The sequence below is a fragment of the Parus major genome, chromosome 26 (genome assembly GCF_001522545.3).
Source record: "Parus major isolate Abel chromosome 26, Parus_major1.1, whole genome shotgun sequence".
Taxonomy (NCBI): Eukaryota; Metazoa; Chordata; class Aves; order Passeriformes; family Paridae; genus Parus; species Parus major.
In genome coordinates, this window is record NC_031795.1 from 5225165 (window position 1) to 5237481 (window position 12317).

Below are 12317 nucleotides of genomic sequence, written 5' to 3' on the forward strand. Positions count from 1 at the left end.
GATGGGGGTGTTAGTGCAGCCATCAGCTGTTGCAGGGAAAACACAGAACCCCGCAGCGGGGAGCTGCCAGCAGCACAGACACGGGAACAGATTCCCAAATGTTTGCTTTCCAAAGCCGGAGCTGCCGCCGTCTGCCCACAAACGCCGCGGAGCCACCGCCAGCTCCTCCTCCTCCTCCACCTCCTCCTCCTCCTCCTCCTCCTCCTCTGCGGGTCCCGCTGACCTTCACAGCACCCCCAGGAGCAGGGATGCTGCTCCAGGAGCTCTGCTCCAACCCCTTTGGAGCATCCAGACCTCGGTCGTGCCCCTCCAGCCCACCGAGGGTCCCCTCTGTGGCTGCAGCCCCCCAAATCCCAGCCTGGCTCCCCCAGCATCCCGCTGCCTTTTCCAGCAGCAGCCCGGCCTGGAGCTCTGCTGCCCTCTAGGCTCAAATCCTGCACGGAAAAGGAAAAAAAAAAAAGTATTTTGGAGTTTGTTCCATCTCCCGCTCCCAAACGCAGCCTGGGCCGGGATGGAAGCAGAGGAGCGGGGAGGCGACGGCTGGGGTGGGGACAGGGACATCCCTGCTCCTGGACACGCTGCCCGGGGGTCCCACGGCGGCCAGCGGGGTCGGGGGATGGAGGCTGCAGCCCAGGAAGCCTCCAAAAGAGGCTGGAGAGGAAAATCCTGATGGAAAGCGACGTTTTCTGTCCGACTCCACCCTCCGAGCGCTCCATGCAGGCGGGGCAGGGGAGCTTCCAAACCCTGGGATAGGCACAAACCCTCCTGCTCCTCCTGGCTGCGGCCAGGAGCACCAGGAACCCTTTCAGCTTGCGGGGCTGAGTCCAAATCCGCAGGAAAAATCAGCGAATTTGGGCTGCTCCCATCCTTTTTTGCCCCGTCTGCCTCCACATGAAGCGGCTCTCAGGGGTCGATTCCCCGGACAGAGCATTTCCCACTAAAATTCGTCCCTCTGGGGGAGGCTGCGGGGGATTCAGCTCCGTCTCCTCTCCTTCCCAGAGTTCTCCATCAGCAGTTTCTGCTCCGTGGTGGATGTCATGAACTACTCCCGGCTCCAGGTGCTGCGGCTCGACGGCAACGAGATCAAGCGGAACGCGGTGCCCCCGGACGCGCCGCTGTGCCTGCGCCGGGCCACCGTCATCGAGATCTGACCCGGCCCTGCCACCCTCAGGACTCGTGTCCCTCATTCCCAGGGATTCCCTCCTTCCCGCTTTTCCATCCGACTCGGCTTGGCAGCAGCGCGCTCCCGTGCGCGCCCGGTTTTCCCCAAATTCTCCCTTTTTCCGCCCAGATCCCAGCTCGGAGCCCTCTCGGAGCCCACCACGGAGCGCTGTGCCCGCGGTCACCCCCTCCCCAGGGCTGGGGTGGGACGCAGCAGGGATGGTGCTCATCCCACCTTGGAAATCCGGGAATCCCAGTCCCGATCCCAAAAGCGGATCTGAACCCCCTGGGCCAGCGGTCCCTGGAAGGAGAATCCAAGGGGTCGGGAGCTGCAGGAGTGAAGATCTCCAGGCTGGAGGGTCCCTCAGTGTGGGATGGGGAGGAGCAAATCCATCCTTTCCCCTTTCTTTTTTCCCCTTTTTCCATCAACCTGCTCCAGAATTATCAGAGAGAAACCCTAAAGGAGTGAAACCTTCCCTGGGGTCAGAGGGAAACCCCCCGATGAACAGCCTGGGCATGGGAGGGATCCCAAATCTTCCTCCCAAACCCCTGGATCAGGGCAGGATGAGGAAAATCCTGGTGCTGTCACCGTCCCCGGAGCTGTCCTGGAAAATCCTGGAGTTGTCACCCCTGGAGTTGTCACCCCTGGTGTTGTCACCCCTGGAGCTGTCACCCCTGGTGTTGTCACCCCTGGAGTTGTCACCCCCATCTGCCTGGGCACTCCTCCCTGAGCCCCCTCCCTGCCCAGGCCAACGGGGTACCCCAATCAAAACCCCAAAATTAATCACAGAACCACGTTGGAATTCACCAAAAAATCCCAAAATCCCCAACTGGGACCCTCAGCCGGCTGAGTCTGAGGACGGAAGGGGCAGCTGAGCTTTGGGGGTGTCCAGGTGGTCACCCGCGCCCTCCGCGTTGTTCCTGCATGCAAAACATTAAAAAAAAACACCCCAAAATCCCATCATTTCACCAGCATGAACTGTCAACCCCCAAACCATCAATAAAACCCTTCCAGTAGCTGCAGCCAGCGCGTCCCGGGAGCCCTCCGAGCCCTGCAGCCTCTCCTCTTCTCCAGGATGGTTTTCCAGCCATAATCCAGGCTGGAATTGCCGTCTAGCGGCTGTCCCGGGCATGGCACGGAGCTCTCCCGAGGAGCTGCTGCTCCACCGCATTTCCCGGGGAAATAGCGGGGAAAATATCCACGGAAAAGGGTCAGGGGAGTGGGAGGGATCGCGGCACCCACGGGGATTTTTTTCCGGGTGTTTTCCTGGTCCCGCAGGCTCCGGCCCTGAGGATTTTTAACGGCTCGGCTGAGGGATGCTTAAAAAAACAAGGATGAAAAATCGGAATTTCACCGGGAGGGAAGCAGAAAGTGGCATTCCCAGGCTGGGAACAGCCAGAGGATGCAGGATTCTGTGGGATGTGGGAGCTGGGATTCCCAAAAACCCCAATCCCTGGTCAGGGGCAGCCCCAAAGCTCCAGGCGAGGCTCCTGCAGACGCCCGGCAGGAAGATCCCGCTCCATCCCCTTGGGGATCCCTCCCCACATCCCAGGGTGGCACAGGGACATCCCGACCTCATCCCGACCTCCCAAACCCCATCCCAGAGATCCAAATCCTCCCGGGGTCACCTGGATGGGATGCAGGAGTTGGGATTCCAAAAAAACCCCAATCCCTGGCTGGGACCAGCCCCAAAGCTCCAGCCAGAAATCCCAGCTGGAAAATCCCACTCCATCCCCTTGGGACACCCCTTCCCCATCCCAGGGTGGCACAGGGACATTCTCATCCTCATCCCAACCCCCCAAACCCTCCCGGAGGCACCAGGACAGGAGATCCCTGGTTTGGGATCCCAGCAGGGATGGTGCTGGCTGTCCCCGAGGGTCCCCTCCAGGCTGTCCCTGCCCCAGGGGAATTTCCTGCCCCAGGAGTTCAGGAGCTGCTCCCAGGGGCAGGATTTTCCCATCTCCCCTCATCCCCGGCTTGGGGGGATGATCCACACTCCTTCCCAAATCCCTGCAAAGCCAAAGAGGATGAGGAGGGGATTTAGGGAGCACAAATCCCAAAACTTCCGAGGGATCTGGGAAAGACGGTCCAGAGGGGGCAACCAAAGGAGTCGGGGAGGTTTTTGGGAGCCCAAATCCCATCATTCCTGAGGGATCTGGAAAGGACGATCCAGAGGGGGCAAACAAAGGAGTCGGGGAGGTTTTTGGGAGCCCAAATCCCATCATTTCCAAGGGATCCGGGAAGGGAGCAAACAAAACCCAGCAGCAGCAGCTCCAGAGCTCCTCCAGCAGCTGCTGGAGCCGGGCAGGGCCGGGGATTCCTGGTTCCCAGCAGCTGGGGGGAAGGGGAGGGGGCAGAGGGTCAGGGCACCCCCCTGCCCCGCTTCCCCCCCTCCCCAAAATCCAGGAACAGCCCCCATTGGTCCCGCAGGCGCCCAATCTCTGCCTTGTTGTGGTGGGAACAGCAGGGAACGGGGGCTTGGCTCCCCCTCCTCACCCCCTTCCTCCTCCTCCTGTTGCCGGGAGGAGCTGCGGGGTCCGGGGGGCCCCTGGATCCCACCGAGGAGGAGGAGGAGGAGGAGGAGGAGGAGGAGGGGGGAGAGCAGGGCTTTGTCCAGACCCACAGAGCAGGAAAAAGGAGGGGGAAACCCCAAACCAAGCCAAAGAACCCCCCTGGAGGGGCTTTGGGGGCACTGCCGCAGGGGGCACCGGCAGCTGCAGCCCCCCAAAATCCCAGCGGGGCTCTGGGGTTCTCCCAAGGATTCTCCTGGGATGCCAAAACCCAGCAGCTCCCACTGGGTGCCCCATGGGGACCAGCAGGATTTCTGCAGAACCCCCAGATTTTCCCCTGAAAACCCCGAATTCCACCTCCACTCCTTTCCACATTTTCCCCTCCCAATCCTCCTCATCCCCTCGCTTTTTTTTCTTCTTTCTTTTTTTTTTTTCCCTCCCCTTTTGCAGCCTCCCTCCCTCAGCTCCAACACTTCCCAGACTGTTTGTAAACATTCCCTTTAGGATGTTTCCCTCAGGAAACGCAAATTTCTGCTGGAAAACAACCCCTCCAAATATTTCCTTTCGGAGAAGCGCAAAAAAAAAGAGAACACAAAAAAAACCCTCTAAACCAAAATAAAAAGCAGCGAGGCAGCGGGTGCTGGGCTCATCCCAGCGCTTCCAGAGGGATCCAGGATGGGAAAAACCCTCTCCAGGAATGGGGACAGGAGCTCGGGACAGGTCCCCGTGCCCCAGAGAGGTGGTGGCACTCAGGGAAGTGTCACATCCTCGATTGCTCGATTCTTCTCGGATTTAACCCAAAACTGGCCGCAGGAGGCTCGGGGACAAAGGGACAAGGGGTGGGCAGCTCCCGCCGCCGCCGCAATTAAAGATGATAATTAATAATAATCAACTGTCGGGGTCCGGCCGCAGCAGCTGGGAAGAGATAAGGAAAAAATAGGAAAATTCCCGGGAGAGGGATCCCACCCCTGGAACGGGCTGAGGATCGGGGGGATGAGGGGTCCTGATCCCACAGCTCCAAAATGCAGCTGGAATTTGGGATTTGGGGGTGTTTGGGGTCTCTCCACCCGCTCCCCTCAGATCCCAAACACTTTTTGGGGACCGTGGGGAGCGTCCTGCTCCCCCGCACCCCGCGGGCGGCGTTTTGGGAACGGGAGGCAGAGATTTGGGCAGGAAATTCCCGATCTGTTCAGCTCCCATTCTTGCGTCCCCCTTTTGTTCCCCCGGCCATCTGTCCCGCTCGCCCCACGCTCCCTCTGCACGTGCCATAAATATCAAGCCGGGCTTTGTCTCGGCCCCAAAAGGCAGCGTGGCCCCCCCTAAACCCCCCTAAAGCTGCTGGGGGCCGCGGGAGGGGTCTCTGGTTTGGGGGCATGGGCTCAGCATCGCCCTTCTCCCCCCTCCTGCTGCCCCAGGAGGTTTTTTGGGGTGGTTCTGACACCATGGGGTCCGTGAGCACGGCCCTGGGATGGGGCTGAACCCCATTAAAAAAGGGAGAAATGGGAATTCTCAGCCCGAATGTCGGGGCAGAGCTTCACTCTACACCCCAAAATCTGCTGGTGGCCCAGAGGGGAATTTGTGGGGTAGGTCCTTTGTAGGATCCCCTCCGAAAAAGGGAGCACAACTCCCAAAAAATCCAACAGATCTGCCATAAATCGAGGCAAACTCCCCAGAGCCAGGGGATTGGGTTTTGAGGCAGGAGGGACAATCTCTGGGAAGGGGGGATGAGTTTGGAGGGAGCCCCACAGCCTCGTCTCATCCCAATCCAGGTTTTTAATGCCAATAAAGCGGCACCGGAGCCAGGCGGGGCAGCGGCTCCGCTCCAGCCTCGCCCTTCCCTGTTTTATCCGGTGCCACGACGGGAACAACTCCCGGCTCAAAGGGCATTGTCCGGGGGAAAGGAGCCTCGCCCTCCGGGAGCCGCAGGCTCGGGGATGTTGTTCCCTCCAGGCCGGTCCCGGTGACATTTCCTGGATGTTCCTGTCGGGACGGTCCCGGTGACATTTCCTCGATGTCCCTTTCGGGACGGGCACGGTGACATTTCCTGGATGTCCCTGTCGGGACGGGCACGGTGACATTTCCTCGATGTCCCTGTCGGGACGGGCACGGTGACATTTCCTCGATGTCCCTCTCGGGACGGGCACGGTGACATTTCCTCGATGTCCCTCTCGGGACGGGCTGCTCTCCTTCCCCTGGGATGAGCCAGGCGTGTCCCATGGAGAACATTCCCACCTCTGGAAGCACCAGAGAGCTCCCCCCTCTGCCATGTCCCACGCTGGTGACACCCAAGAGGGTCCCGTGGGTCACACCCAAGCTCCACAGATGCCATTTGAGGTGCTCTGTGCCCCTTCTGCCCTAAAACTCGGGAGCATCCCTAAAAATCCCTGCCAGCCTGGCCAGCTCTGACCAGGCAAAGGGAGAAGGATTTGGGGTGACCCCAGGATGGCTTTGGGGATGTTTTGGGGCACCCGAAGATCCCTGTGGGGATCCCTGTGCCTGGCGCAGCGGGGATGGGGCAGCTCCTGGTGGGGACACAACCCCCGTGTGACCTCCGGACCCCCCGAGAGCTCTCTGGTGCTTCCAGAGGTGGGAATGTTCTCCATGGGACACGCCGGGCTCATCCCAGGGGAAGGGGAGCAGCGGCTCCAAGCCCTGGACAAACCCCGGCAGCTGCTGGGGGGGCCAGGCCGGGACTGCCCCGGGCTCTGCGTTCCCAGCCCAGACACGGCTCCAGGGAAAAGGGAACTGCCCCAGACAGGGAACGCAGCCTCCGGCTGTCCCTCCCCATCCCACTGCTCCGGGCTCTGCCGGGGACAGGGACACGGCTTCCCTTGGGGACAGGGACACAGAATTCCTTGGGGACAGGGGACACAGAATTCCTTGGGGACAGGGACACGGCTTCCCTTGGGGACAGGGACACAGAATTCCTTGGGGACAGGGGACACAGAATTCCTTGGGGACAGGGACACGGCTTCCCTTGGGGACAGGGGACACAGCATTTCTTGGGGACAGGGGACACGATGTCCCTTTGAGATGTGGGAATGATGTCCCTTGAGATCGGGGGCACGGAATTCCTTTGAGATGCGGGAACAGCCTCCCTTGGGGACAGAGCCCCGGCGTGTCCTGGTGCCGAGGGCACAGCCACCCTCAGGCTGCCACCGCTGTCCCTCCGAGGCCACCCAGCACCGGCAGCTCCCGGGGCTGAGCACGGGGTGCGAGCCCTCAACAATTCCCGTTTTAAATTAAGATTAAATTAAGATCCAAAGCCCTGCGCACCCCCGGGCCCGGCGGGCTCTGCCCTGCCCCGGCTCCCAGCCCTTCCCTGCCGAACAAAAGGTGCAAAGTTCATTGGGGCGTGAAAGGAGAAACAAAACCGCGGCCCCGGCGCTGCCCCCGCCCTCGCAGACAGATGGGGACAGTCGGGGAATTGTCGCTTGTCCCCGCACGGCACCAACAAATCCCCTTTATCCCCCAAGGGGCAGAAATGGGAGCGTTGGAACCGGCCCAGGCCGGGAGCAGCCGCTGCGGAGGGGCCGGGATGGGGATGGGATCCATGGGATGGAAATGGGATGGGGTGGGATGGGAATGGGGTGGGATCCATGGGATCCATGGGATGGAAATGGGATTGATGGGATGGGAATGGGGTGGGATCCATGGGATCCACAGGATGGAAATGGGATCAGTGGGATAGGATGGGATCCATGGGATGGGATCCATGGGATGGGATGGGACGGGAAGGGATTCATGGGATGGGGAGGGGAGGGGGTGGGATCCATGTGATCCACAGGATGGGAATGGGATTGATGGGATGGGATGGGGATGGAATCCACGGGATGGGAATGGGATGGGGATGGGGATGGGATCCATGGGATGGGGTGGAGTCCATGTGATCCACGGGATGGGAACGGGATCAGTGGGATGGGGTGGGATCCATGGGATGGGATCTATGGGATGGAGTGGGATGGGGTGGGGATGGGATGGGGTGGGATCCATGGGATCCACGGAATGGGAGTGGGATCAGTGGGATGGGAATGGGATCCATGGGATGGGGAGGGGGTGGGATCCATGTGATCCACAGGATGGGAATGGGATCGATGGGATGGGATGGAATCCATGGGATGGGGATGGGGATGGAGATGGGGTGGGATGGGGATGGGATCCATGGGAATGGAATGGGAATGGAATGGGAATGTGGTGGGATGGGATCCATGGGATCAGAATGGGATGGGGATGGGATCCACGGGATGGGAGTGGGGTGATATGGGGATGGGGTTGGGGTGTCCCTGTCCCAATTCCAACTTGTCCCCATTCCAGGTGGATTTTGTTGCTTCCAGACTTTGCCGAGCACTCCAGGGGTATCCACACCCCCCACATTCCCTGCGGGGGAATTCCATGGATCCCAGAAAGGCTGGAAAGGGCTGGCAGGGATGAAACCCCGAGCTCACACAGCTCCCAGCCCAGGAACAGTGATCCCACCAGCACAAAACCGACGGGGAAATTAAAAATAGCACCTCCGTCAGCGGCAGGGAGGGCTCGGCCTCCCAACCCTCCCCACCTAAATCCGTATTTTTATCCGGCCTGGGAGCGACCCAAATTTCAGCCGCAGCCCCAAATGCCAGCCACGGGTCAGGGCACGCCGGGCTGGCCTGGGAACGGGCTGGGAGCCCGGAATGCAGCTCCGGGCTGGAGCTGGGAAGGCAGAGGGAGGAAAAGGCTGGAGGAGCCTCCGGAGCCGGGGATTCCTCCCGGTGAGTCCGCAGGTGAGCGGCGCCCGGCCCTGCCCCGGCAGCAGAGATAATTTGGGTGTGTTGGTGGCAGCTGAGGGGGAAATAAATGAGGAGAGGTTTTGAGGCAGCGCCCAAATCCACCCACAAATGGTTTGGAGGAGGGGAGGAGCTGCTGGGTGCTCTGCAGGGAGAGAGGGGACTCAGGGCTGTGCCCCCCAAAGGTATCCCCACTCACAGGGAGCCTGGCAGGTCAATCAAACCCTCCTAAATTCCATGGAAAAGGGAGTTTTGGGTCAAAATAAGCACAAGTTGAGCCAAGGCCTTCAAAGGAAGTTTGGTGGTAGAGGGAATGGTGGCAGGGAGCTTGGCAGGTCAACCAAACCCTCCTGAATTCCATAAAAAATGGAGTTTTGGGTTCAAGATGAGCCCAAGCTGGTTGAGTCGAGGTTTTTCAAGTTCTGGTGGCAGAGAGGGGTCCCCAGCCTGGGAAGGGGCGACAGCTCCGAGTTTTTTCAGCCTCCCCAGAACAGGAAGGGCCGTGACTCAGCCCCGGCTGCTTCGGTGGTGACGACACCGAGCATCCTCCCCATCCCCATCCCTGCCCCAAGGATCCAACCCCGAGCTGATCCCTCACCCTCCTGCAAGGACAGAGCAGCCAGGGAAGCTTCACCTTAATCCCCCGCTTCCCAAAATTCCCATAAATATTCCCAGGATTGGGGAGGGGAGATCCTGCAGGGTTTTTAACACTGGGCAGGACACGAGGTTTCCACAGAGCCCCGAGGAGGAGGAGGAGGAGGAGGAGGAGGGCAGGACACCCACAGCCTCCTCTGAGTCATTCCCAGCCGGAATTCCTGGAGTTTGGAAGGCCAGGAAGCTTTTTTGCTGAACCTGGGTGACGCAGCCGGAAATCTGCAGTCACCCCCACGACATTCCCAGGGCGGGGTTTGGTCTGAAATCCCAAATAATCCAAATAATCCCAAATAATCCCAAATCCCAAATCTCCTCCCTGAGCTCCCAGGAACGAAGCAGGCCGGGTTACAATGCGACATTTTTATTAAAGTAACAAAAAAAAGCTCGGGGGTCTGTACACTGCGGGTATAAAATGGTTCTGTACATCAGGAACCAGCTGCTCCCTCCTCCAATTCCTCACAGAATTCCCAACATTTTCATCCCCCCCCAAAAAAAGGGGGGAAAAAAACAAAAAGGGGGGAAAAAAGGGGGGAAAAAGGGGGGAAAAAGGGGGAGAAAAAGGTGAAAAAAATGGGAAAAAAAGGGGGAAAAAATGAGAAAAAAAGGGGGAAAAATGGGAAAAAAGGGGGGAAATGGGGAAAATCTGAGGAAAAATGAGAAAAAAAGGGGGAAAAAAGGGGAAAACAAGGGGAAAAACGGTAAAAAGGGGAAAGAGGGGAAAAATGGGAAAAAAGGGGGAAAAAAGGGGGGGAAAAAGGGGGGGAAAATGGGAAAAAAAGGGGGAAAAAATGAGAAAAAAAGGGGGAAAAATGGGAAAAAAGGGGGGAAAAAGGGGGGGAAAAAGGGGGAAAAAAAAGGAAAAAGAAAAAAAGCAGGTCCCGTTCAACAGTCCAGCTTGGTTAAAAATAAAAATAAAATATTAATAATGACAGAAACCCCCTCAAAGACACTGTCTCAAAATCCACATCACATCAGGCTTGGAGGCAAAAGGCAGCAAGAGCACGGGAATTCACAGCTTTTGTGTCACCAGCTACGAGAGAGAAGTGGATTCTACCCAAATTTGGTTGGTTTTGAGGCGTTAAAAAACAAAATAAAATAAAAAAGACACCGTGGACACGAGGCTCCTCCACCCCCGGGTTGAGGAGAGCGAGGCTGTTTTGTGTTCCTTTGGTGGGAAACTCCTGGAAAACTCCTCTGGGGAGGAGGAGGAGGGAATAAAACTTGGAGGATGCTTTGATCCTGCCCGAATTCTGCCCTGGGCTCTCCACATCAGGCAGCTTCAAGTGAGGAATCCCAACAAAAAAAGCAGAGATGACTTTTCCTGGAAAAGGAAATTTGATTTTTTTGGACGTTGCCAGGCACTCCCCTGTGGGTGAGGTCATTTATTGCACAAGAAAAGCCCCCCCAGTGCTTCAGTTCCGCTTTGCTGACGTGAGAAATTCGAGTGGAAAGGGAAGTGATGCAAGCCCAGACTCTGCTCTGATCTCCTCGAGCACAAACAGCGACCTGACACTTAAAAAAGAATAAAGGATTTGAGAATCGAGGCTGATTTTCCAGTTCTGGACTTGATGGAGCTTGCAAATAAAAAATAATCTGAATTTTCCAAGTCAAGGCCGGGTTGCTGGGCTGGATTATTTAATGTATTAAAGCTGGGAGCTTCCTTCCTCTCCCACAGCACCCAGGATTTGGAAATATATTGCACAAATATCTGAGAACTTTAACAACTCTGCCACGTCAGGAAAAGGGGAAGTTTCAGCTGAGAGGAAAATCCAGGAAGTTTTGCTACAACCGAGCACATCCACGCCCCAATCCTCCCCCAGGATCCCCAGGGAGCAGCAGGGGTTGGGAAAGGGGCAGTGGATGTGGGATTTATCCCAGGAAAGGCTCATTCCCAGCAGGCTGGTGGAGTTCAGGGCCTTTAGCCCCTCTAAATTTTGGTTTAAAAGCCAAATCCCCCAAAAAACAGCTGGGCAGAGCCTTCCTGAATGCTGGAGAACACGGGAAAGGGGCAGAGCACTGGAGCAGGAATTAAACTGCACCAAAAGTTCTGTCCCAAAGAGATGGGACCCAAATCCCTTTCCCAAGGGGGCAGGGGAAGTGCTGGGGCTTCAAAAAGCAACATCAGGACCCCAAAACTCCTGAACATCCCACAGAGAGCGGGGAGAGCCCCCCGAAAACTGCAGGTTTGAGGAGAAAAGGCAGCAAAAAGGGGGTGTCAGACACGGAGCTCGGCAGGACGAGGGACAGGGGACACGAGGCAGCCCTGGGGACACGGAGAGGTCACCAGGGCTGAGCCCCTCGGAGCAGCAATGTCCCCTCAGTGCCACCACGAGCCACCCTGGGGACACCACCAGGGCAGCTCCACAGCCCAGTGAGCCCATCCAGGGAAGGGCAGGGGGTGGGAGAGGGGCAGAGCACACCCAGGAGGGGCATCCCGGTGTCCCCAGGCTGAGCCAGCCCCGAGGTGACACCAAACCCTGGCACAGAGAGGTCAGGCCAGCAGCTCCAGCACCACTGGAGATGCAGGAACAGCCCTGGAAAGCAGAATGGGGACGAGGTGACATCTCAGCCACTTCCCAGCCTGGCTTCACCCCCTCATCCCCCATTCTGACACTCCAAGGTGAGCAAAGCCAGCCCCAAAACCGCCATCCAACACTTAATTAGGTAGATCTCAGCTTCACAATAATAATTATTATTAAAAAAACCAAAAAACAAAACTCACAAGCTTGCAACAGCTTTAGAAAAGGCACCTGGGGCGCCGCCTCGGCTCAGAGCGACACCCAATATTTTAATTTTGGATTTTCTGGAGGGTTTTTTTTAAAAAATATAAATAGCTCTTCATCTTAAAAATAGATCCTCAGCTTGAGGTATTACAGTAGCCTGTGTCTTGGCAGTGTAAGGACAAAGAGGAGATTATTTTTTTTTTTGTTTTTTGTCGTGTTTTTTTGGGGTTTTGTCTGGTTTTTTTGTTGTTTTTTAGCTGGAGACAGTCATGATGTAGTTCTTGGAAGGGCTGGTACGGCCCAGCATCATCTGGTTCTTGCAGGTGAGCATCCCTCCGTAGGAGCTGGGGGGTTTGGTGGCCTCGTACAAAACACAGATGGATCCATCCTCTCCGATGCGATAGGAGACCTCGTAGGGATCCACCCAGAGCGTCAGCTCGCTGGGCAGGAGCTGGTAGAGCTGCGGGAGGCTCAGTCCGATCTGCCGCGCTGCCTTGCTGATTAT

General features: G+C 57.7%; 2 protein-coding genes across 2 annotated transcripts in view; one reads left to right on the forward strand and one right to left on the reverse strand.

The window, feature by feature from the left end:
* Positions 1 to 2221, forward strand: part of FMOD (fibromodulin) — a 7340-nt gene extending 5119 nt beyond the window's left edge. The window contains exon 3 of the mRNA XM_015650400.3: positions 1000 to 2221. Within this exon, the coding sequence (XP_015505886.1) occupies positions 1000 to 1151 (152 nt within the window). The 3' untranslated portion in view covers positions 1152 to 2221. The remainder of the gene's footprint in view (positions 1 to 999) is intronic.
* Positions 2222 to 11760: 9539 nt separating this feature from the next.
* On the reverse strand, positions 11761 to 12317 carry BTG2 (BTG anti-proliferation factor 2; the record flags this gene model as incomplete). Its single annotated transcript, XM_015650435.1, has 1 exon — positions 11761 to 12317. A coding segment is annotated over one exon (252 nt), but the record flags the coding sequence as incomplete, so codon positions are not given.